This window comes from Ascidia mentula, chromosome 4, assembly GCF_947561715.1.
Source record: "Ascidia mentula chromosome 4, kaAscMent1.1, whole genome shotgun sequence".
Taxonomy (NCBI): Eukaryota; Metazoa; Chordata; class Ascidiacea; order Phlebobranchia; family Ascidiidae; genus Ascidia; species Ascidia mentula.
Genome location: NC_138569.1, coordinates 9,820,311 through 9,847,163, shown reverse-complemented (window position 1 = coordinate 9,847,163; position 26,853 = coordinate 9,820,311). Strand labels below are relative to the sequence as shown.

The window sequence follows — 26,853 nt, the reverse complement described above, 5'->3', positions numbered from 1 at the left end:
TTTAATGTTCTTCGATGATAACTTTGCTTCAAAATAAACCGATATATGTTTAACTTTATGTGATTGGTGATCAGTTTAATTTATTTCCTCGTTCGTCTTCAAAAATGTCCAAACCCAAATGAAATAAACAGAGAATCAACAAAATCGCAAATGTTTATTTTCTGCCCAACGGTATCCGGCAACAGTGCAAAGGTTAAATCGCAGCATGCGCAACACCAGGGGGCGCATGCCAATATACACGATGATTGTGACGAAAACAAATGGAAAAATAGTCGCACAACAACACTTTTGCCACCACATCACAATACTTGAAACCGGCGCGGATGAATACGTGTCCAGCCGACAAATACAGCAAAAGCGCGGGGTTACTTGCGGTCAGCTCTGTTTGCCATTCGGAAACTAATTGTTTGTGTTGGTTACAAATATGACGGGGGAAGGGTTTGCATAATTGACAGCTTTCGTGGTGGGTAAAAGCACACAAGACTTGTAAAAATACAGAGTATTGAGATAACCACAAGTGCTGAACTCCACAATGAGTGTTCACAATCGTCAATGGATATTGTCACATACAACCCATGTTTTGTAGACGATGTGATGAAAGCACATTAAACAAAAATATACTGCGCTCTCTTATGTACGTAATTGTTAAAATAAATTTATGACATGGGTGAAAACAAAAACCAATACGTACTAGAGATAAATGTTGGCGAAATATCTGAAAAAAACGCGTTGGTTGCATTCACCAAAACGCCCCATAAATTGAAAATTGTTTAAGAAAATCGCAGTTCATTTTAAGCTCCACGGAAAGCAGTTCGCTGGGGAACAAAACCGACAGGCTAATATGTAGCTTTAATATTCATAGACATGTTTCACTCTGCTAAAAGACAAAATGCGAAGCAAACAAACTGCAAGGTTTCCTTGAAAGGGAATTTTGACGATGGAATACTTAATTACGTGGAATGTCGAGGTTTGCAGGAATCACAATGACGCTGGATGTCGAGATGGCACAACGTAAAGAGGGTTTATGCGAAACTAGGAATGCATTTCACGGGTAATATTTTGCCTTCAAACTTTGACCAGTTCACAGAAAAACCGTCACAACGACTTTTCCCAATAAGAAAGGCGGAGATAAAAGCGATATGTTAAAACAAAACTTCATACTGTAGATAGACAACTTCAACCGAAGTAAAAGCGCATCAAAAATCCAAACAAATGTAAAATAACGAAGAAACGAGGAACATTCGAAGTTTTCCACCATCTCCAGGCATTCATGCGTATCAAGGCACTTGTGACGTCATCAGAATGTCGGTGTTTAGATCAAACTAACGACGGCTCGATTGCCTTGCTTTGTGCTTGGAAGGCGACTGCTCTTGCCACTGTGCCCGCCTCGGCAGCTAATGCAGCCGCTAAGTGGACACTCGGTCGTGAAGCTTGTTGCCTAGGTAACAGAATTAAGTTATACCAGGTGGGAAATATTTAAATTTGGGTTTTTGTATTTTTTATTTTTATTTTTTTCACTTGTTGCTGTTAAGTTGCAGGATTCCACAACTGCTTACAACATATCAACTAGTGTTTGGATTAGAGGGCAGTTCCAAAGTACAGAAACTTAACAACATTACTCGGTTACCAAGCATAAGCCATGCACGACAAGGAAGTCGAGGTTAAAAGCTCACCCGGATCTAGCCAGCATGTCCTCAATAGCACGTATTTTCTTCCTCTTCATTTTCTCCTGCTCCGGACTCAGTGCAACATCGTCGTACTCCACGTAACGATCCGGGATCTCCACTTTGTCGGGGGTTAATAACTGCTCATGCGTAAAATTTAATAGAAAACTGAAGGACTAAGATCGGGCAGTTAGCACAGACATGCAACCACATGTTACGTCACGAGTTAGTTACGTCATTCATGCTCACCTGGTGCGTGACGTTGAGGTCAACCTCCACATCTTCCGGCTCCAAGTCTTCTTCACGGTGCGGCGAGCTTGGCATACCGTTCATGACGTCACCGTCAATTTCGTCATAATCGTTTGGCTGATCATCGTACACTGCGTCATGTTCGAACGAATCGATGTCGAAACCCTCTACGACATGCTTGGGTGTTTTTTCCGCTTCGGCGCGTTGCATTTCACGTTTCGCTCGTTGCAAAACCTGAGTAAAGATCCAGCATTTTTGAAATGTTTCAGAAACATTTGCCACCACTACACTACAAATAAGTACAATACTGTACGCAAAAATTAAAAAGGAAACCGCTAAATTCACTACTCAAACATAAGTTTCTACATAAATAACAATTAGGTTAAAAAAGTTTGCGAGGTTAATCCCACAGTTAGTTGGTTACCTTTGGCATTCGGTGGTGCTTGATCGCCTGAAGGTTTCAAAATGCAAAGGATTAGTTGAAACAGCAAAACGTTACATAAGTTTATCAATCAAACATAAAAGTTAAGATGTATAGGCAGGCGAGAAACCGCATGGAACACATTCACAGATTGAAACCACAAAATGACGTTCATTAATATAATGGAGTTGAAAACAAAATGAGTTATGACATGTGTAGAATGTGAAATGACCAAACCAAAAAAGGAGAGCAAGTTAAAATACATCTTGTCTGGTTATTAATGCATCGTGTAGATTACCATGTCCAAGATGCCTAAAATTACCTTTGCCAGTTATATCAACATACTGTATGCAAGAGCTTGGTTAGAAAAATGATATTAACGTTGGTGATTTGAATGAATAACGATTAGCACAACTATGACTCACATCCATGCATCTACAATTATCCAACACATAACTAAATCCACAACTATTCACTCACCATCTGAACGTCGATGCCCACTTGCATGGTTGTATCGTGGTGATAATAACGTTGGCTTGGTCGGCTTCGTTGGAATTCGTTGGTCAACGTTCGTCGGCGGTTCCTATGTAACAACGATTACGTGTCAATCACATACGATTAATTACAATCCTGACCCGCCTCTATGGCAAGCATCGGAAAAGGTGGAGAATCTATTTTTCTTGTACACGAGTCACGTGATTCAGTTATGTATGTGTAGCAATCGATATTGCAACAAAAAGGCATTACCTATTATGACTTTACACTACGAGTTTAAAATTTTTGTTAAAAGCACTGTAAAACATGTATGAAATATACTCACTGGTTGAGTTCCCGTTGAATCTTTTTAATCTCATAAGGATTCTGCGATGACAGGTTACCATGCGATCCGCGCAGGAGACGTTCGGCGGCAGACTTTGTTCGATGGAGGCTCCCCGTCCTTGCACTGTTTGGTCGACTCGATCGCATCAGTGTGGCTGCCGTGAGACTATCCACACTAGTGGCATGTGACACTACAAACAATTTAACAAACGTTTTCTAAATCGTCACATGTAATAAGTATTCGAGTTTAGTTTCACATGTTTTGACAAAACAAAAACAACAGGGGCGTAGTCATGGAAACCGACCTCCGTGAGCGGGCAGTGTGTGATATTTTCCATCGTGCGAGAGACTGCTGGAAGATGAAGCACTTCTCATGTGTGAAAATCCCCTTCCAGAAGATCTCCGTTCGGTCGAGATTCGCTTCACGTTACGGGGTGACCTTTAATATAAGATTCAATGTCAAATGAGCAAAAAAACAAGCAGTATCAAAAAAGCTTGTGTATGACAACGCAGCATGAAAACTTTCTGCACGGCTTAAAATTAGATAAGGGTAACTGCTACCTCTAGCACGCCCTACACAGAGCTGAAAGTCTGCCACTTACACTTACAGATAGGAGCGGTTAAATCATTGTTTGTATTTTAATATTTGCGTTGATTTTATTCAACTATTTATCCTGTGTTTGTTGTGTATGATCATGTATTTTTCATAAAAACTGTTGAACCAATTCAATGGACACCATACAGTGATGCTTGTTAGCAACGGAATTAAAACCTTCATCTTACCTTGCTTCCGTGCTTTTGGTTGAACTATTTCTTCCAACCGTGGAAGTAGGCGAAGTGCTGCTTTCATCTGTCGGAAAAAAATGAAACAAAGATCAATGGAATGTTTTTAAATTGTACAAGCTAACCCCGTGCAAACGCAATACCAGATTTGACACAAAATTGTGTTATAACTTCTGTTTTAAAGAGGTTATAAATATTTTGCTCTGAAAACAAACCAAGAAAAACACATTAAATACCTCTGAACCCTTCCAGGTTGGTGTCAAGGCCTATCTTGTTCCTACTGAGATTTTCCATCATAAGTTGAACTTTACCCAATTCCCATTCAAGCTGATGCTGGGATTCGGTGGATGGACTTACACTAAAAACCAACCAACATTTGGCGTTAGAGTAAAAGTCCTTGTAGCTTGACGCGATTTGGTCCGTTGGAAACTGTTTGCGGGGCATTATTGTTGTACCACAATATCAAGGGGATTTTTACCTCTGTCCGCGGTTCAATTGTTCAAGAAGTCGGGTTTTGTGTTTTCGAACTTCTCGCTCGAATTCTTCGTTTTCTTTCGACATTTCCTTCAGTTTCTGCACAAAACAACAACAAAATAATTGAATTGCTCTCGAATCGTTGTAAAGTACGTTAGATCAACGGCGTTAAAGAATGCAATTCTGTTTAATTGTAAACGTTAGATGAATAAGCTGGCCTCTAATTGTGGCAAAATCCAGTCCTTGATTGGACATTACCTTATTACCAGAGATAACAATTAATGAAGACAGGAATTTACCTGTTTGAAACAAAATGTTTCAGATTGAAGTCAGTTAGTTTAATATTAAAAGTGTTTCATCATAACAAACTGATGATAACAATGAAGGCTAAATCGATTATTCAATAATTTCGACAAACTATACTGACTTTATTCTGAAACATTTTGTTTCAAACAATTTGACGGTTGGGTGTTATATAACTGAAGTAACACCTTCACAACAATAAAATTTGTGACAATTATTGCATTAATAATGCTCGTGATTTTTTCATTGCGTTTTCATATCAAAACAAGACGTTGTTTTCACACTTACCACAGCAGAGTTAGAAAGTTGTGATTTTACTTTGGAGAGTTTTCCTTCCAGTTCAACTGCGCTGCCTTCACCTGAACATAACAAACAGGTTGTTGAAATATCCAACTTGTTTGGTAACGTTTTATAACAATGTTCTCACCTGAGAAACTGCTTCTGGCGCGAAGCAATGAACTTTCCAATCTCATCTTATTTTTCTGTAGACTGCTGATATCCTGTGTGAGGTTGTGAAGTGTGTGGTCCAACTCATTCAGACGATCAAGTTTGTTCTATACACAAAGTCACAATACAAAGGTTGGTTTACAAGATGATTGCACGGATTTTAACATCACGTTTATCAAACCTGGATGTCGTTTTCATTTGTTGAGAGCTTTTCAAAATTGTTGCTTAAATTCTGCGTCGCTTTCGATGGAATCTTAAAAAAATATACAAGGGTTAAGATTTTATTTGCAAGCGCACAACAAGCACTCATGAAATGATTTTTTTATTTTCATAAACTTTACTTAAAACCATCACAGGCTTTATAATGCTCCCAAAATAGCTTACCACGTCAGGTTGCTTCATGGAAACAGCGAATGCTCGAAGTTGGCCCTGCAAACATTTTTGTTTTTACGTTAAATTTAAAACATGAACAACACATTGTATTGTTACACGCTTACCTGTTTTCCCTTAACATCCATCTGCCTGATTTCGTATCCAGATTGCGGTGTGGAACCTTTAAGTAAAATATAATTAGAGACATGAGGCCAAATACATACAAGTGGTTTGAGGTTGCAGGTGGAACGCGCAATGTAGTTTGTACGTTTAAACACACGCACATGTATATTGTACATATATACAACAAATGTTGTATAACGATTTGAACAAACCTTTGGATTGTACAGAGGCATCATATTTAGGCACCGAATCAAACTGGAACTGCGGAGAGTTTGAGTAAGGGCTGTCGCTTAATGGCGGAGAAAATACGTCATCACCAGGCCTGAATAAATAAAGTTTCAATCGTTTTACAGCTGTTACGCAAGAAGGTATAAGTACTTGAAACTAGGTGCATATATAAAGTCCAATACATCGATCATGACAGGCAGCTATGTATAATTTTTTATGCTGCAAAAATCAATCAGGCAGACAGCTCTAAAGACGTTATCAGATAAATATATTTCGACAGCCTGTCAGTGTAGCATGGTTCACTGATCCAATACAGTTTGTATTATTTATTTTCATAAAGTTTGTTATTAAAAAGTTAAAAAAAAGTAAAAGTGAATTACTGAAAACATTAATACGAATATGATATCCGCACCGAGAGCAAACTAATTTTTCTTATAAAAAACTTTTCTCTCTATTAAGTAAAGATGTCAAAGTTTTCCCATGTCACTGTTCTCACCTTCTTGGAGTGTTGATGGAACTCGGGGTTTTCTGGGACGATGAGCGATACGATGGAGGCGAGCTTGCGGAGTTTTGTGGTATGTTGTAATCAGACTTGGTTCGCACTGGTTGATGTCCAACATCAGGTTCCAGGTAACTCGCACTTTTTGAGTTTTGGATCCGTCTTCTCCGCGAACTCGTTCTTTCGTCGAGTTCCTGTGACAATTTAATTTCATACATAGTTTTATTGTCGTCCGACTTTTCCACAGGCAATGTTGAAAATGTTAAACATGTCCGTTAAGGCGTAAATATTACATATTCTAGATTTCCACAAGCGTCAAATGTACAATAAGGACATCAAAAGTTATTTTTATACTGACCTGTGTTGATCTGGGTCTGGGCAGGGACATTACTCTATTGTTCCTGTACATAGGTGGAACGCTCATAATGCTTGACGCCACCTCAGTAGGATCCATGTAGTCATTGTACGAACCAGGTTTGTAACGCTTGCCGCTAGATGGCGCTTGTGGGTGGTGGGCACGGGATCGGTGGGAGTTGACAGGTTGGTAGAAGTAGCTGCAAAAGAGAAGAAAAATATCTCGGTTCTTCTCTGATATTTTGCTACTCATGTAGCATAAATTTCGACGCATATTGTCCTTTAATTAAATTACGCTAAAGTTTCTTAACGCAGGCCAAATAAATGACGGCTGATAACAACGTCACATGATAGACAGGTTAGGTTGTTGTTATGTTTGAGTGTGTTATTTCTGGTTACTATAGTATATTGCTGAAGCTAACATTTCAGTAATACAGTTAACTATACGAGCTAGAGATATTAAACAGTAAATAAAATGTACTGTCAGTAAACGATAATTGTACTAAGATACTGAAGCCGTGAGAATGAAATCTATGGTGAAGAGAGTGTATGTTGTTTTGAACTCACCCATTTTTGCGGTTGGGTGAACTCACAGAACTCATCTCACTCGCTGTGTCGTAAGCCGACCTGAAAACAACGCCAACAAATATTGACAAACACAACATACGACATCAAGCCAGTACGGAAACGAAAAGTAAATAAGATGGTTTTCGATGCAGGGCAAAGATACGGATAAGCTGTAATAAAATGTTATAACTGTTGCTTTCTTTTTATTAGGCTTTGGATTAAATACTGGAGATTTTATTTTCAAATATTAGTTTTTTGTAGGCGAGAATGTTCAAAAGCACACAAAATTATCCTTCTGTTCTGCATTTACTTTAGCGTACCTTCTGTGGGAGTTGAGTGTGTTGCTTGACGTCTGTTTCTGCTTCTGGTTGATCACCCAGTTCCCCAGTTTTGCCATCGAATCGTGACGTTTCACTCTGCTGTTCGTTCCTCTCCTTAACAACATGAGCAAAGTTTAACCACGTGGCGGCGCACATGTGCAACAAGACATAAATTTCGCTCGTCTTAGCCAATCTATTCAAATAATACTTTAACACAGCAAGTACATGTTTGTTGCATGCAAAACATAAACGCATCGTTGAAAGTTTTGCAATCGTCACCTTCCGTCGGGCGAAACGGCATCAGCGTAGGGTAAGTCCCCATTCCTATGACCATAAACCACAGCTTGATCGTAACTATTCACAACTCGTCTGTCGTGATGTGGGGGTTGGTAGTAGTGTTGGTGATGATGGGGATACCCCCGACCGGGTGGAGGCTCGGAGGTGTTTCGTCTCTTCTGCTCAACACTAGGTGTCGTGTTGGTTGTGTGAGTCCGACTGGAGGTGGATGATTTTGTGCGCTGAGAAGATCGACTCTGCTGCGAGTTCCGGCTCTGTTGCCTTGGTAACTCCTGTTGTTTCTGCTGCTGAACGTGAGGTTCGGACGCGGAAGAAGATGTGGAGCGCTTTGCGTTGTTATTGTTGCCATTGGCAACCTGTTTCGGGCTGGCAGGAGTGGGACTTGGTTCGTCGTGTTTGGGTTTAGTGTTAAAACCGAAGTCTGCGTCATCGTTCACTGGTTCCTTTGTCTGTTGCGATTTGCGAGACCCGCTTTTGCTGCAAAACATTAGATATTTATCAGTGTCACCAAGTATCTTGCTAAATAGGAGCATTTTGCGATTATGTACGATGATTTTTAAGCTATAAAATGGAGATAACGTAAAAGAAAGGAAAAGGAACAAGACTTTATAACAGTCTTATAACAGGCTGCGGAAAAGAAACAGTTATTTTTGAAATAGTTGTGCAAGCAAACCAACAGCTCGGAACTAAAAACAACGCGGATATGCAAACTACCTTGTGAAAACAAACCGTGAACAAGAATGCGGGAAACTTTAACACCACTATCCTTTAATCCCCTTCAGTGCTCGTCAAAACCGAGCAGGGTAATTAACAAAAAACCGGCGGTAAGTGAAGATGCCAAAACACGGCATTGGAAGTTGGTACAGCGCAAACGTGGGTGGGAAAGATGGATCGAAACCACCCACATGTAAGGGAGAAAATGGCCATTGCGCATGAGGCGGTTAAATGGTGAGACTCAAGTTCACAGCGTTGCTCTAAATGCGACAGGCAAATGCGCTTGAACGTTGAAAAGGGGAAGGAAATGGCCCGTTTAAGTGAGATGGGGTCGACCCCATGACTCCAGCCGTTTTGCTGCCTGTACAACAAGATGGTGGATTTCTTAAGCGTGAAGGTTGTGGCAGATTGGACGCAAAGCAGGAAAAGCGACTTGATGTTCTCGCGCACGTTGTTGCAACAGACAGTTCTTGAGCTGAGACCCTAAAACACTGTTTTGGCACAACCGTGTTGTGTTACCTATAAATCCAATTCAATTTATTTTCATGAAATCGAAAGTGATCATTCCACCAGTTACACCAACGAAATTCCAACATAACTGTAAAGATACAATAAAGCACACACAAGACATTTCAAAACGCTTTCCTGACGTTTGCCTAAAGTCAAATACAAGTGCTATTTATCCAGTGAATTTACGACCAGGGTTGAGCTACTGGTCGCACTCATTGCAGTTGCACAATTTACAACGCAAATCCCCACATCCTGTTTGACATAAGAATAAAAGTTAAGGTCCAGTATAGCAGTCTAATTCAAACGGTGCCATTTTATCGCATTGTAAGGTGATACGTTTATCGATACGACCTCGGGCGACGACACAATGGTGGAGTGTGCTGCTACAACGAGGCAGTTCGCAACGATTTTGTGACCCCGGCAGTGTTAGCAAGGATACACGGCGCGTTCTTTATGTAGAAGGGCGTGTGTGTTTACCGGCTCCTGCTAAGTAAACCCACCATTGTGTGAATTTCATACCTGGGAATTGGAACGTAATTGAATCAGAGAATAATACGGACATGTTTCCTGATTGACTTGAGATATGAAAGGAATACATAACATGCAAAAAATTAATAAACATATATTTTTTTCCCAACCACACATGGCTTTGAACACATGGCCAAGTAATAGAACACAATTTTAATCTTACGAATTAAACCCGTATGTCGCAGTGTTTTTTGACGTTTTGCTGAAACAGTTGCCGAATACTTTCATTAAATAAATCAAAAATGTTTTCATCTAATAACATCAAATGACAATATGCTGCAAGTACAAGAATCAAGATAAAAGCGGTGAGTGGTCGAACACATTCCATCAGCACTGGGAGGCAAAAACAAAAACTGCTTCGGAAATGCATATTTGTCAAACCGTGGGCGCCAATCTACCACTATTCTGTTCTTGTTGACAGCAAGTGACAGACGAGGTTGGACAACAGATTTACTTCTGAGCGAAAGGAAGCTACCATGGCCTCTAATAGGAAACGAGAAAAGCAGTTAGAAACAGTAACGCACAGTGGAGCGTGACGAAGTGGTGACAGAGGCGACTTTGCGGGTACAAAACTTGTCACGCACCCTGTGTGTGTGGGGCGGGCAACACAATATCAATCTACGTCTTGTTGTTAAGTCACCATACAACTTTAAAATTCAATGTGATCGGAAAGATGTCGGGGAGTGAAATTTGACATTTTTTTAATTCGTTGTACATTTGCATGTAAGGAGAAGACCTAAACGAGGTAAATTACAACTGAAACATTCGTTGATGTTCTTAAATGATGAGGGTGGACAAAACGTGAAATATTATACAAGAATAGTTGGTATATATGAAACGCGGGGTGAGAAGTAACTTGAGGGTAATATTTGAGCTATTATCAGCAGTTTACGCAACGCGGTTCGACAATTGTCTTGCTGTGAATAGTTTATGGGACACCGGGAGGCGTCTTACCCACATAAACAAACGTTTACTTACCGAAATTTGAACTTGGGGAGTTTTACGAGCATCATGAGGGCAATCACTTGAAACGCCGGCAGCAAAATATACAAAATCCGTTCGCGCGAACGCAAATATATCCACAACAACTGGCAGTAGGTTGTTCACAGGGCTCTCTGCTGTTGTGACGGCGTTCACATTCACATTAAATCCAACCCGCAATCACGAGCCTTGTAATTACTCAACTCTAATCACTGCACAAGAAGTTGCAAGTTCATCGGTCGCATTATTTATCGATATGAGTGCGTTTGACCTTGCAGGGTAGCAGGAGTTTTATGTTGGCTCACATTACTATGCTTTACAACTCTTCTAATATTCTTGTTTAGAGTGACTGATCCTTGCGTAGGATTGCCACCCTTAATTAAGACTGATGGTCCTTCGATCGTGCGAATCGACTTTACTTGCCACAGCCAAGACTGATCCAAGCAGATAGAACGTTTCACAAATTTCCTTATCTGATATATACGCGAAATCCTGTCTAAAATAAACTTACAATCCTGCATCGATTTTACCCAACAATTCTAATGGCAACAAGACAGTGGCCAGCTGGCAAACCAAGCAACAACGCTGTGTTGCAGAAAACCAATAGGCTCATAAACAACGTGGAGTAAGTTTTTTCAACTGCGTGAGAGCAAAGCAAACTGCCAGTCTCACCCTGATAAAAGAAAACACGTTGTGTTCAATTAAACCTTCACTGCGACGCAAGGCTGGCTATTTACCACAAAGCAAATGTAAAAACGACCAGTGTTTTGACACAATGCGCTGCCTCTCACAAGAACGTGCCTCGGCTCAAAGGGCTTTGATTCAAGCCAACACACAAGTACCGAATTAACCTCGTCCACCACACAGAACTAGACCTTGAGGCGGGGATTTAAAACCTGTATTTGTTGTTGAGAAATGAATGTGGCAAGCTAAAATCTGATTCACCTGAAGTCTCAGTGTCAACATTACAAACACAACTGGTGTTTTATGACATTACAGCGCTACGGTAGGCTAAGCATGCATCTGGCATACCCGGTAGTTACATTTCTTTACAACCTTTGCTTTACCCGAATATTAAACATCAGTCCTAAAATTAGCCTCTGCTGTAATACAGGTGAATAAATACATTTATAACAGCACTGTTTTCCAGCCGACGCAAGCTGATAAAGGGAGCCACCATCCAACCCAGCTCAACAAATACGATCATTCAAGCTAAGTACAACTACAAAAGTGTTCTGCACCTGCACCTTACAGGTCTTTGCCTTAATCTGAAACCTAATCCTCCTTGCCGCAAGAGACCTTTTTTCGAGCGAGTTCCTTCGAAAAACGCAATGCATCAGACCACGGAAGCAGAAGAAAAACTTCGACAACAACCCGCGGTTTAGGTTACGCTTGAGCGATGAAGCGCGAATTCCGGCCAAAGAAGAACACAGCGAGTGGCACATGCTGATGACTGCAGCAATTTCGAGTTGTTTTTCTCTCGTACACGATTTGGTAAAAGTCTTAGCATTTTTCAAATTGATAAAACAACAAACAAACGAAACGCACGAAACCCAAAATTTTCTACATCACGTAACGACGTGTATTAAAGGACAACAATTTTGATGAATTCAAAAACATAAATTAAACTTTAAAAAATGGGAAATTTACATGAAACTATTTTGGTAAAGCACTTTCAATGAGTGGAAAATTTTTCTCTCAGCTGGAAATATCAACTGTGCGGGTTTTTATGAAAACCTTCCCCGTCATTAACCCACAGACAGAGAAAGGAGGTTCTTCTGGACGTATGGGAATGTTGTTTTGGTGAACGACAAAGGAGGAAATACTGCGAATTCGCCACCCTTGCCAACTTCGACACTCCCGACGTAGTAACGGGACCGGCGACGTTGTGCATTCCACGGCACCAACAAAGCGTTCAAGTACAAGATCTTGTCTCCCAGAATGATATCGAGACTTGTAACTAGATAAATCCCAACATTCACCCCAAAACCCGTTCTTCCGATTTGATACAATTGACTGTAGTTTTGCCGAGAGATAGGAATTTATGCCGAAGTACCGAAAATGGCTGACACCGCAATAAAACACATTTCCACCGTAACATCGTAGGACTACTTTCAGTTTATCTTTTTTTTACTAAAGCGCACATTTGACCACAAATTTGAAACATACGCACCGCAGCATTTGGCGCTTAGAGCTGGCAATACCATCATGGAGTTGTTGAAATGACTTTCAACTTATTCGCAAAAGCTTCAATATTGAATCAATTTCCACATGAAGTGAATGTCATTGCTACTCAGATGCAACAAATTGCTTCCCGGCGAAATATTTATGACGGGCTAATTGACCAGCAAACGGCCTAAACGCCTCGGGCGAAATACAAAAAAACATGCATTGGCTTGCAATATGAACAGCGATATGCATGATAATTTAATAAAGTGAAGCTTGAGCTTGAGCGGAATAACATGATATGGCGGAATTCATGCATTATTGAAAGTTTGAGATAAAACGTGTGCTCATAAAAAATTTAGTATGGTGTTTGTGGCCATGGAAACCATGTCAAAATTAAATTGAGAACCAATGCAAGTCGGGCAAAAAATACTCGTACATATACTCAGAATACAATTATTACACAAATATTTCCATATTTCTCTTCAGCAGCAACGTCACAAAGTTTAATGTAAATATGAAAGTTTCATGTTTTGCCTACGTACAAATGTACAGTGCAATGTTTAATATACGTCACAGCAGTTCACGCCATCAGATCAATCAATAACAACACGACCTGGTTACTCATTGATAAACCACCCCAGACCGCAATACAAAAACTAGCTGCAATACATCCTCAGGCAAAAACAACCAAGTACTAAAATTAAAATGTATCAAGTTTGTGGCCCACAATGGTTTAACACGCGTATATACAAAATTAACCTGCTGTGGCCACTGCCATAATCTTTTTTAAAATGAATCTGAAAAATATTGCTATTTAACCGTGAGTATAAAATTAGGACAAATCGTAGGAGTCATGCTGCACTTTCAATTATACAACAAGGTTGATTTCAGATAAACTGTCAAATACCTTGCTTGTCAAGCTATTGCGATTAACATGCCAAGTCAATAACGCCACTGGTGTATGCCTCAACCACTTCTGATACGCGTTTGCCCACGGAATGTCAGCGACATTGAAATATAAACATATCGCAGCACAAGCCACTGATTAACTAACCTTGTTCTTATGCTTGTAGGGTGCGACCAGAGGTCACGGTGTACTGTATATGTGTAGCGTTGGGATCTACACGATACAATTACGGGCGGGGCGCTTTCAATCGTTCAATCTTGTAAGAACAAGAAAGTCGCTTCGTTTCCCATGTATCTTTTTGCGAAACGCGAGAGTCGGTTCAATTAGCGGAAACGCGACCCTTGTGGTGGAGTCAGTTAGCAACATTCCACATATTACGTAACTCGTTTTAATGCACGATGTTTTAGCACTTGTGGCAATGACTGTTTAAAAATACGAATGAAAACATGAAAGAAACGAAAGTTTTAATTCTGATTTTTTTTGGATGGACGCTTTAATACGGTTACCAACCAGATAGGAGAGTGCTGGAATATTTGAACTTTACACAATAACAAATTTACATCGTAGATGAAAGACACATAGACCGGCGCCCGCAAAGGTAAAAACAAAAGTTTCGTATCCCGTATTATTGCAAATACAACCAACTATATATGCAGCAGACCACTTGAGCGCACACCACAGAAATGCAATTTTCTGCACAACTCTGTAACTTGAGAATATCCCATGATCGGATCACGGTTTTTGTCGGTTTTGAGAGACCGAAGAAACCAGGTGTGTGGTAAGTGCTTGCACGCAAAACCTTTTAAGTGGGCATGTGACGACAAGTTTGCAGTCACAAGGCTTTGGTTGGAAACTAAGTTTAACTTCCTTGCTCTTTAGTACTAAGTGTGGAAGTGCAGGAGAACGTTATCGTGCCTAGCAACAGAAAAGGCATTGCAAAAACTAAATAATTGGGTTTCGCATGACAAATACAAATTCGGCAGAATCGACACTTGCGCGTTTCACGTATTAAATACTGCAATAGTTTATTGCAGCTATTGTTTAATAGTTTAAAGAATTTTGAAGTGCGCTATAGAACGATCTAAGTCACATTCCAACTATATCACGCCATTATACGTTCTTGCTGGTAATTAGTTCTGTAATTGCAATTTGGTATTTTATGAATGGAAAGGATGTTTGCGTTTCGGCGCATTTGAGAAGTTTTTTCGAAACCTATGATTCAGTCCATTCAGTACATCAATGAACAGACACTCATTTCTTAATTTTGACGTGGAAAGCGATGTTAAACACAGAGTCTGCTGTTAAGCTGCAACTAACGCAATGAATCCATTAACAAAATCCAGCATAATCGAAACAAGAACATGCAAGTTATTTGTACTTACCAACAGCCTTTTAAGGGCATTACGCGTCGCCTTTAAACCGTCGCAATGTTAATAGAGGCGTTGCATTAGCGGCTTAGCTGCCAAGCAGGGTTAACGGTCATGCTGCTAAGTTACGAGCTATATTCAGGAGCCGCAATTCACCAGTGCACAACTCCTACTTGGCTTATATGGCTTGCATGAGTTTGTGGTTATACGGTTCGCATAAAAGTGCCTCTAAACTTTTCGGTTTAACATTCTTCACGCCCATGTGCACGCAACAACTTTCGGCTTGCCGATTCATGAGAAAAGGGGTTGACATCGTCGTTCCAACATACAAGGAATCACTTAACAAACACTTTATTTGGAAAAATATGGATCGTAAAGTGAAATACAAGAACATAAACTTTGGCAGAACAGATCCTAAGCCTCCTAAGTCAATGACTGATATTTCTTAAACAGAGATGATTTATTCCATTCCACCACCTCATGCTGGAGTTGCTAATGAGAGTTGAACCACATAACGAACTGCTCGTCAATCGAGCAATTTATCACCTGTCCAAGCGGTCGGAACTGTTGCAGTGAAAGGGGGTAACATACAACCTGGGCTAATGCGCTGTTATATTGTACGTTAAGACAGGTAACATTAGGCGGGACATCGGAAGAGATTTGGCGTAGACGCAGATAGAAGACTCTTGTTTTAGGTACGAGTTCTCGAGTGTATGATGACAATCACCCCTTTGTCGTTTCCACACAAATAACCACGACATTTTTATAAACTTATTGTTATATCATTTGAAGCAACAGAAGGACTGCAGTAAATTGCTGTTGCAGAATAAAAGACAATGTTTAACCGACGGCCAAATTCTCATACAGTAAATGAGCCAGTATTATAAATTGCACCACATGCAGTATATGCCGTATACATATTTAATGTTTTTTTTTGTTTTTGTTTTTTATATATGCAGCTATATATAGGAAATGCTCGGCAATCCAATGAGTGTCCGCGAACACTAGGAAATGTACGTTTTGGTGCTACCTTAATTTTGAGTCAGATACACCATCGATTTTACGTAAACAAAAACGTCAGGGCTGGGTTGAAGGGTCGTGTTACACTTGCTGCAGTTTTCGAGACAGAAAAAATTTGCAAACGCTGCAAAAATTTCCATTTGACCCGCCATGACTTCGTCAACATGGAGTTCAAAAACTTGACAAAATTTATCGCCTTTTAGGATTTTGACATATATTCTGAAGAACGAAGAAGACTACCACTGCTTAAAACGTGGAAGAATTGAAATTTGTTTTCATTCTGGCCAAAGTCAAACCAATCAATTCTACGTAAATCTCAGTGCCTTCGAATAATGCAAATTTCCTAAAGCATAAAAAAATCTAAGCATAAATGAAAGGTATAATGTCTCCTAAGCAGTGATACTGATCCCAAAATTATGTTCAACATGTGCGGGTACAAACTACAGGAGCGTGCCGCAATCATGTTCCTGTTGATGAGCGGATTATCTGCCAAGAAAGTTACTGTCAATCGATCCGCCTCACTGCGTCTCGAGGGGAAACCGTCTGACATGACTCACAGCGCGTTGCTCCGCCTAGTGGAACTTATGTTCCAACAAGCGTTGCCATGCAGACAGAGTGATTTAAAAGATTCAAATAGTAAAATGAGTTGGCATGCAAATCAAAAACTTCAAAACATCTTTGGAAGCAAACAGAGCCGTAAATTTAACTTTATTTGGAAAAAAGGGGATCGTAAAGTGGAATACAAGAACATAAACTTGGCAGATCAGAACCAAAGCCTCATGGCATTGCAACCAGGCATTTGCCCTTAAAACCACATGAAGAAACTTCATTCGGGTATCGGTTGCTATTCTTGCACACCTGACGTAATGGCGAACACTGACGTCAGGGCGCTTGCTCCTAGAGTTCGCCGGAACAATGAACCGCTTTGTCGATGGACGGCCCGTCGGGGTAACCGGCCATGCGCGAAGGTAAACAATGGCAAAATGCGATTAACTTTCGCCTGGCCTCTGCAACAGACGAGATGTGTAGATTATAAGGTAGCAGTGAAATGAGGGATGGAAGGTGTCTTGGTGTGATGTTACACGCACACAGGCGGTCAGTTGCAAGCTGCGAGTGAAGTTGGGCCTTGTTGTGGGTGAAAGGTAGATGATGCGAGGTAAGTAATTGGCGCAGTTCAGTTGAGTGCCAAGAATCTCTGAAGAGGAAACATGACAAATGCATGCTGAATTTCGGGTTGGATGTTTCACAGAAGCCAACAGAGCAACAAAAAAAACCTTCATCCCAAAAATAAAATGAAAAACTCCAATATCAAGCAATCACTTAAGAAATAGTAATTCTTAATTTTGTTTCAAACTACACAATCAAGTATTACAGTTACACGCCAAATACTTCATGTTATAAAACGTGATAGACTGTTGCTAATACCAACATCTAACTTCTGCCGCTATCTAACAGTCACTCAGCCACAGAACCCGCCAAACAGCGCGACTTCCCGGTTTAATCTTGAACCTGTCGTTCCCAGCGAGATTGACTTGATTTTATCTTGAGGTCTGGAGTGAGATCACGTTCCACGGTTTGCCGAACAATGAACCGAGTCACTTGACCGAATGACCGGAAGGTCAATGTTTAGGGCAAACACAAGAGTCACGTTAACAGAAACCAGATAAGTGGGGATTTATCAGTTGAGGAAAAAACTGTGGTTTCATATTTGATTTTGGAGATGCACATTTCAAAACCCATGTCACTAGATGTAGTTACGATTACGAAGAGTACTTTTGCAGACAAAATGTTTATTTTTCTAAAAAATTCTTAGTTGGCAATAACTAACAAACTACATCATTGCACTATGTACAGTAACACCCAACTTTTGCGGTTAACATATACTAGACGCCCATTTCGTCGTCGAAAAGTCACGCGTGCGTGTATGAAACCGATTTAACCTTACGACCTCCATGGTTTCTGTGCAGAACGACCAAGGTTGGAACAAGGGAAGCAGCGAAATCCAATAAATCGACTTTCAAGTCGTGGATTGACTTTGTCATGCCATTCGCACGGGTTAAGGAACTTCCGTCGGTTCACTTGCAGGAAAGAGAAGAGCAAGTGGAAACCGGAGCGCACACCAGCGACCCCTTACCGAAACGCACACAGCTGCTGAAAGCGCACACACAACAACCTCATTCATTAACGACTCCACAGCTGACAACACTTGCCGCGGAACAGTTATGAAAATGTCACACAACGTGTGGAGAAACAGAATTGTGCCTAATTATCTTGATGAGCATAATAAAGTGTTTCACGAAAACATTTGATAAAATTCAAAAAATGTGCATCTCCACAATCCTATAGGCGGGATCACGCAATAGCAAGGGACTTCGTTTGGGTATTTCGGACAACGTTAATTAATACAATGATGACCTCGTGCAATCATTTATGAAGGTGGATCAAGGTCACTTGTTCCTGACAATTAATCTAATGAAAAAAAACCGCATTGCCATAGAAAGTGATATGAATTTATCGGGAAATAGTGACTACGGCCATTCTGCTGTAAGATAAACTCCAATCTACTGATTAAGAAATTACAGCAGAATTTCATTTCCTGTGAGCAAAACAAATATATATCGCTGTAGGGCGTGGTCAAGTTTTCTACAAGCACACAAATAACGTTGAGGCAATGAACAGCCAGCAACGCTTACATAATTAACAAGTGATGCCGACATCAGAAGCGGATGCGACAGCAGAGATCACATTGGTAAACTGATGTGACCAGAACTTACAAGAAAACTTGTGACTCACCGGCGTTGTGTGTGGCGAAGAAACCTTTTCCGCTCCATCAAATTTGTTTTGCAAAACATAGGCGTCCTTCTCACGAGCAAGGGGTCTTTGCAGTGTAACAGTATCCACGCATTATGCACTCAGAGCTACTACATACAACTTACAGGTTGCGGCGAGTGCCAAAACTAGAAAACGACCAACAGGACTCAGGAATTTTAATTCGGTGGAGAATGGAGAGTGTTATTGTGCGTACATGTCACATTTTCAATCAAACTTAAGCAATAACCACATTTATTTAAATTTACATCAGTTTAGTGAATTTGGCACGGATGACGAAAAAACATTTCATTATAATTCCTTCTGTTTTGGAAATTTTCCAGGGCATCAGATCAAACGTAACGTAACAGTGGTTAAAAAATGCAGAAACTGTCTTACCTGCTCTGCGTTTTATACGTGTCTTATCCTTCTGTTGCCACTTGGCACAGACACAAACAGTTACGGTACATATGCCACCATGTCCATTTGATACACAGATTAATAAAAATAGTATTTCCAAAAGACACTTTGCAAAACTTACGAATATTGAAACTGTTGTCATCATGCCTATTGTCTATCTTTGTCCTGACTACACATCAACGTTTGTGACTACAACGCCAAGGAACTCACCGCAACCCAAAAAAAGAAGGAACTGACTGCAGCACTCGAAAGACTGAAAAAGAGAGATGTCACAAACATCTTCAGCAACTCTTCAACCAAACCACCACCGCTCCCGTCGCCATTGGCTCGTTAATGACATCACGAAAAACCATTGTTACGACACACTCGCACAGTGAAAGGTGGAATTCGAAAAGTGGTACTTCACTGGCGCAGGGTGAAGTACGGTGTTATGTGCTGGGGGAGTACGATACATGGTGGGTGCTGTGTATTTTCACAGTTCTTACACGAAAACACAATCGGCTTTTAACCACCCTGTCCACAAGAGGCGTAGGTCATTAATTAGGCTTTTCAACAACTTGATTCAACCTTTAGCATAGGACTTCGTAAAACAGCCTCTAAAACTCGAAATTGAATTTTAGGTTTAGCAAGATATCAACGTAAGTATCACAATGTACAACTTTATAAGAGAATAACCAATTGTGGAAAAAGGTAAACAACAGTTACATTGTTCCTCGGAAATTAAACTTTTAAAGGAAACACTGGATATTAAAAGAAATATGGAAAAGACGACAGACAATGGGGCAAAACCCAACACTAAATCATACTTTGAATTTCGAATATTAAGTTTGAAAATCGCCATCGATGATATTTACTGCTAAGAGGAATAGTTTACTTTTTCCAGCAACAGCTGATGGCATACGTATCACTTTATTGTTGCTCGACTGCGTTTCCGGGTTTATTGAATAGCTCGCGTTCAATTCCCGAACACTCGGGGTGCTTTAAATTGCCCACATACTTAACTGTATTGTTGTTGACAGCGGAATGTCATACACGCAAACCAAAGCGCGACGAATTATTCAACACAAAGTGATCATAAAACAAATAATGAAAAGCAGAATTACGATCGATTGCACCCAGGGACATTTTCCCGACTACAACAACATTTTACAAGGCAGGCCTGATTTGCGGTCGCTTAAATCGCGGTTCGCCTTCAAAGGCAGGACGGCATGACCAATTTCATGCATCCCTTGGTCCAAATTGATTCGACTAAACCCACATACGAATGTAAGTACAGCTGAGCCTTGAATCTGAAAGCAACCTTAGTTTCAAAAAACTTGTGATCTGGGATTGTACGGCTACTGCCAAAGTGAAGAAAAATTAGCATAGTTTCGTCTTGTTGCAATCGAACGCGCTACTTTCTGCAAACAAGCATAGAAATATAACCCTAAAAGTGAATAACAAAGTAAGTCCATTGTGGTTTGGGTACAATTGGCCTACGCATACACAAATAAGAAAAAAAGTTGCATCAATCCCGTCCCACAGTCGCCGAATGCAAGTTGCGAGAAATACACTTGAAACAAAATACAATAAGGTTCTCCTGTGTAGGCGCCACAACTTCTCATAAAATACCCAAACCACACTGAATACCAAGAAAGAAAGCAATTTTGCTAGGCCCCTGTGAAGATGAGAGTGTGATACTGAGGAAATATGCTAAAAGGTTGGGAGCGTAATATGAGCTTTTCATACCTTGGGCTTGCCTGTGCTTGGCATGTATTAGTGAGAAGTGTGACCCACTCCGCCATGTCCTTGTACGACTCGGCGCTGATATAGTACGTCCTCATGCCCTGGTGCTCGATCTAGTGGTAAGAAATATTTTAGATCATGCATATGGTGTTAAAAAATGGCAGTAGATTACCGATGCAAGAAAAAGTATTTTGTGCGTAATCTGTGGCTAAAAGTCATGCAGTGAAAACATGTACTGTATGTTGTACAGTATTTACTTCTATACAAATGCCAAGAGACATATCCGAAAACCCAAGTGCCAATTGCCATGTTCGTTCACTTTTAAACATAAATATAATAAAAACAATTTGCAACTCGTAGATATACAAAAATCCATGTAACGTAGCAACATGTTTTTACCTATCAGCAGCATAACAGTCAGCATCAACTGATTTCTGCCTACATGTTTACAAGGCGGCTATCTATGATAACCTAAGGAATCCGTAATGCGCCCGCCTTGCGGTACATTGTATGCTTCGTGCACTACCACGGCATGTGTGGTACTTACTTTAAACGTGTACTTTCTGTTGATTTTGTCGGCTGGTGTGACGGTGGAAATATCGTAACTTGGAAGAACTATACTTCCCAACACTTCGTCCTCTTTCATGTCTGCAAAATAATTTGAAATATTTATAGCCCAGTGAGCAAAGATAAACATTTGTTAAAAACAAATGCAGGCACCACAACCTATGTCCAAAAATTCTTTGTTGTAGTTGGGCATTACCAAAATGTCACCATACTCTGTTTTGTTTTCAAAACTAATCAAACATTTTTCCAATTTTTTTTTATTAAATAAGTCAAATCAATGCTTTTAGAAACTCTACCTCTGTAGTAGAAGAGGCAAAAGTCGGATAGAACAAACCACCTCTTCCTCCAAATCTTCATCCCACCCATACCACTACTGTCTTGCTTGTATAACCAACCACTCCTTGACACCACAGAGTTTGGGTCTCGTCGAACAACTGTCATCTTTATTGCTTTGTTCAAACTCTGCGATGATCTTCTTGCAGAGGTCGGTCTCTTTTCCTTAGGCTTTAAATAAAAATATATTTGTATGTTGACCATCTGGTGGTTAAAAGTTTTTTTTGCAATAAAAAAATAAACAGAAATGTTGTAAACATTACTTTGTAACATTTAACAAATCACTTAAAATCACCAACCTCTTGTTTTTCAACTTTCATTTTGTGGCTTTTGCTCTGAAAATATGGAGAGATTTACTTAAAACACAAAGTTAAGGTAGTTTAACTTCTTTGGAAAAGAGCTATAATATTTTAACAATGAATTTTTATAGTAGCCAGCTGTAAATTCTTGTTTTGCACTTACACTGCTTCTCCTAAATATAGGTCTGGTCAGTGTTTCAGTGAAAGAGGGTCGGCGTTTTTTCTTCTTTAGAGTTGTGTCCCTGTCAATCAAAACAAACTTGTTTCAGTTATTTGTCAGTCTACCGTGACCCTAACTTTTTTTTATCCTTTTAAAGATGCCAAAGTGGTCACAAACCCCTTTGTAATTTTTTGTTTTTTTTGAAAAATAACCTATTGCTGAGAATAAGATTTAGGCCAGGGTTACAATACCCTTTATGTTTGCCAATAACAACATATCTCTATTGTAAAATACAAGAATAATTATTTTAAATCATGATTACTCAAACTCCAGTAGTGCATGTTGAGAAGTTTCCATGGAGTGATTGAGAACCACATGTGAACAAAATCACCACAAATTTAAATTGCAATATGTAACTATAAGATGTCAACTGAGTTATATGTGAAAAACAAACATTTTTTGAACACCTCCTTATCACCTTTCCATGTAAAGAATATTAGAGCCATGATCACTACACTCACTAAATGTAAAATATCATACTTTCTTCCCCTATGGGAGTAGTAAGAAGTTGTTTATCTTACACCATTAAATATGTGCAGAGTGGTCTGGCAAGGTACAGTCTAATGTTGTTTTAGCTGCACTCTCAAGTGCCCTTTACAGTAAGGACAGCTAAGCAGAGTGTGTAACAACACTTGCACCAATTCAACTTCAACTCCAACTAACAAGTTCGATTGTGTTGAGAACATTGCATGGATTGCGAACACACAACAAACTTTGCAACAAATTGCTCCAGGCCATGCTGGAAGGCATGTTTGTGGGTTACATTTATCTTTAACAACAAAGTCTGTGTATAAAAGAAAACCATATTTTAAACAATGCTTGGAACATAAAACAAATAATTTCTCCTACAAAATACCCCCCAAAAAGATTATTTTTTGGAAGTTTAATAGAAATACATTTTACCGTTTTTTTTTATTTTTTACAACACAACACCACATGTAATTTGCTTGAGGTTACAAACACATGTAGTGTAGGGCATATCTGGTAATATATATAAAATACTTTGATAAAATATAAAGTTAATCTTTTTTTAAGTGTCGTGTGAAATCAATACTTATAATCTCATGTAGAAGAGCCTTTATAAGTAGGATACATCTAGCATCACAAATATTCATTTGTAAATAATCCAGTGTCAAAAAAAACAGGGGCACACTTACTCAGGCTCAACATTTCCAATTTCGTTTGGATGTATGAAGGTTGTTGTTCTGTCGTTGTGACTGGGCAAAAAAATATATACATTGTTGAGTTTTGTTTTAAATAACATTTACATTTAAAACCCTATAAATTTAAACAAATACATCAATTACGCAAGGTTTGCATACTACTATGTTTTCATCACAAACCTAGTCTGGCCCACAAGACTAACCTTGCAATTACAAACACAGAAAATCATTGTGGGTTGTATCATTTCAAATCATAGTAACAAAATGGATATTGCCACAAAAGTTGTGTACTGACTGCAAATATATCAAGTATCAGAGTATTCATAATTATGTTTGTGATGACAAGTTTAGTCTTTCGAAAGGTCAGACGAAAGTTTGTAATGAAAACATAGTAGTGTGGCAAACCCTCACAAATGGAGTTGAATGGGAAGTCAGTTAAGGTGGAGTGAATGACATAACAAAGAACCATTATGGCCAAACAAAACACGCACTTCATTGTAGTACAACGGCTGGGCACAAATAATGTTGAATAAGCATTTGAAATTTCAGCCCAATAGATTGAAAGGATGGAATCTTGTACCACAATAGGAGAGTGGCAGATCAGAGTAATTACCCCCAATTAAAAACTGACAGGTTATCAACATACCTTGGTAAAATGACACCTTGGTAGCAAAACCAAACTGTTTTTGGAAATCAATATAAAAAAGTGGAAATTATCAACAGCTGAATTAAAATAAAGTTTATAAATCATGGACTTCAGGTGAAATTTACCGAAGTATTAAAACTTGTATTGAAATTCACACTGATTTACAGGCATTACAAACATATATAAATTGAGCCTTACGTCCAAATATGACAGGCATTCCAACAACATGCGTAACACACATCACATGAACTTTTTCAAACCAACTCTGTGCGCTAGCATCTCCTGGCATGAAAACAGAAATTAACATCTTGCAGACAACTTGGAATGCCCTAATGCTATCACTGCCACAATCTTGACATTCTCCCCAACATAACAGGCATAACAAGTTAAACTGCCTCAGGCATGAACATCGGGCTCTGTAGTAGGCATGTTTTTCCAAACAACACATTTTAAAGGAAAATTATACATTAAGGCTTAACCTAATTGTATCACAATCAATCCATCTTACAATCACCACATTTAAAAAAACTTTGATCAATACAATCCACATTTTGTGCTATAAAACCGAAATACCTTCGTATAACAAATTTTTGACAGCTTTATCTAAGAAAACTCTAGTATATACATATAATACAGCAAAGACTACAAGCTGAGTAACCCTTTCAGCTATTTGACTAACTGTATGATTGTAACAAGAGCATGTGCATTGAAGCAGCAAACACCAAGGTGTTTTGGCGCCACTTTTACCAGCTAAATTTAGTGAGGGAACTTTGCTTGGTTGTACCAAAAGGCAAAAGGGCAAACAATGGAGGCAAACATTGTTACACCCAAGCATTTGTTTGACCATTCAAATGTCAGCTTTAATGACTTTCCACATGGTTAGCACTGCTATAAATTAGCATTTATGTGTTGGCATCCAATTCACAACACTGCCTTTAGAAGTGTTCGAATCGAAGTTGATTGCCAACGTCGAAAAAAAAACTTATGACTTAGATTAAATATCCTAATGAAAACAGACACTAAATATTGGGTAGTAGATCATATTTTATTTATCACACTTTCATAAATGGAATACTCACTTTATAAAATACATAGGACCATCTGGGGCAAATCCTCTTTCCCAACCACTTGGCAAATCTATTTGTTCAAACACAAAAATTTAGGAACAACAAATGTGGGTAGTATTTTATTCTTAGTTAATATATAGTTAATATATTTATCATCAAATATTATAAATTTAGTTATTATATTTGTCATCCAAAAACTATTTAATAAATACGCACCCAGTGTCTTCTGAAATCCAGTCATTGCGGGCTGTCCTGTGTCTGGGTGGAGCCAAGTCGTGGTGTGTTCCTCATCACTGGAATTGGTGTTTTAGTTTAGTTGCACTACTATGGAACTGTTTTAAAGTTATAAAGGATGACAGCAAATCCAAGATACTGACAATAATTGGCATAACTACAACATATTTAAATGGAAAGACTGACAAATAAAATCACCTTACAAATGTCTAGACTGAAATTTTAAGCAACAATATTTGCTTGTGTTCTGTGGGTTTAAAGAAAAATTCTAAAAATAACATGGGCAATACAGGAAATAATACCACTTGAAACTTGCCAACAACTTCCAGTTAGCAATACATGATGGATGAGAATGAGAAAGTGCTAACATACTTAATGAAAAATACTCTTCCATCTTGAGTAACTCCAAATGTCCAAGGTTCTGGAAGTGGTTCTTTCAGAAGATCATCAGACATTGCTTAAGAATTGGGAAACTGCAAAGTATACACGGAGGCCCTACAATATAATCCTATATTCCAATTCCTATTGCATGCAAAATTTGTAAGGCATTTTGCAACCTACATATAACAAAATGGCATTCAGTTTATATGCTTTAACTTTAAGTATTAAACCACCCAATGTGTACAAACCCAAAGTTTACTTCCACAACTCTCAGTAACTCGACAAATGTAAACGTACTATACACAAATCGCACATTCGACATTCAAACTATTTAAACTACAAACTTTTTGTATTGCAAACGACATTACATACGATACGACACGACCGTCGTCCGTATGCGTGTAGTAACTGCATCGTCTCATTGCGATATAACTAAGGTGTCTACATTGGACGCGTCTTCAGGTATTTGTACAACGCCATCACATAAAGAATATCTCCCGCCCAGGCCATGATTGATTACAGTAATGTCCACCACCATAAGGTTTGCAAACGCTTTTATGTTTTCGCCGCTTCGCAGGTTTTGTTTGTTGGGTTTGTCATGGTTCATTGCACTCTTTGCTCAGTGATGCACTCTGCTGGGCAGTAAAGAGTGCATACCGTCGATAGTGAAAACAAACATTAAAAAAATTGTTTTTAATTTTCTGTAGATGTAATAACGGTTAGCGACACTATTTCGACATTATTTTGCTTTCGCAATTAAAATGAATGTACAAAACCAGGAATGGTGTTTTTGTATCATCAAATGATTTATTTAAAAAGGTAGCTTCCACCGATAAAGAAATTAACAACAATAAGTGGTAACCTGAAATCTACG

At 39.2% G+C, this 26,853-nt stretch overlaps 1 protein-coding gene across 3 annotated transcripts; it reads right to left on the bottom strand.

Moving 5' to 3' along the window:
• Positions 1–141: 141 nt before the first annotated feature.
• Positions 142–26,149, bottom strand: LOC145897189 (uncharacterized). Of its 3 annotated transcripts, XM_082985377.1 has the most exons (30): positions 25,971–26,149; positions 25,581–25,657; positions 25,377–25,434; positions 23,646–23,705; positions 22,432–22,510; positions 22,269–22,304; positions 21,933–22,140; positions 21,617–21,717; positions 21,073–21,182; positions 7,903–8,397; positions 7,624–7,737; positions 7,304–7,363; positions 6,741–6,936; positions 6,380–6,576; positions 5,868–5,977; positions 5,658–5,713; positions 5,545–5,589; positions 5,342–5,413; positions 5,141–5,267; positions 5,002–5,072; positions 4,415–4,509; positions 4,173–4,294; positions 3,937–4,003; positions 3,459–3,592; positions 3,155–3,344; positions 2,815–2,917; positions 2,338–2,364; positions 1,914–2,147; positions 1,674–1,804; positions 142–1,438 (listed from the first exon to the last, which is right to left on the bottom strand). In XM_082985377.1, exons 1-30 carry the CDS (start codon positions 26,051–26,053, stop codon positions 1,318–1,320), a joined length of 3,579 nt encoding a protein of 1,192 aa, XP_082841503.1. In that variant the 5' UTR covers positions 26,054–26,149; the 3' UTR covers positions 142–1,317. The 3 variants fall into 3 exon arrangements, with proteins under 3 accessions (XP_082841503.1, XP_082841505.1, XP_082841504.1); XM_082985379.1 differs by lacking the exon at positions 1,674–1,804; XM_082985378.1 differs by lacking the exon at positions 2,338–2,364.
• Between the last annotated feature and the right edge of the window lie 704 nt (positions 26,150–26,853).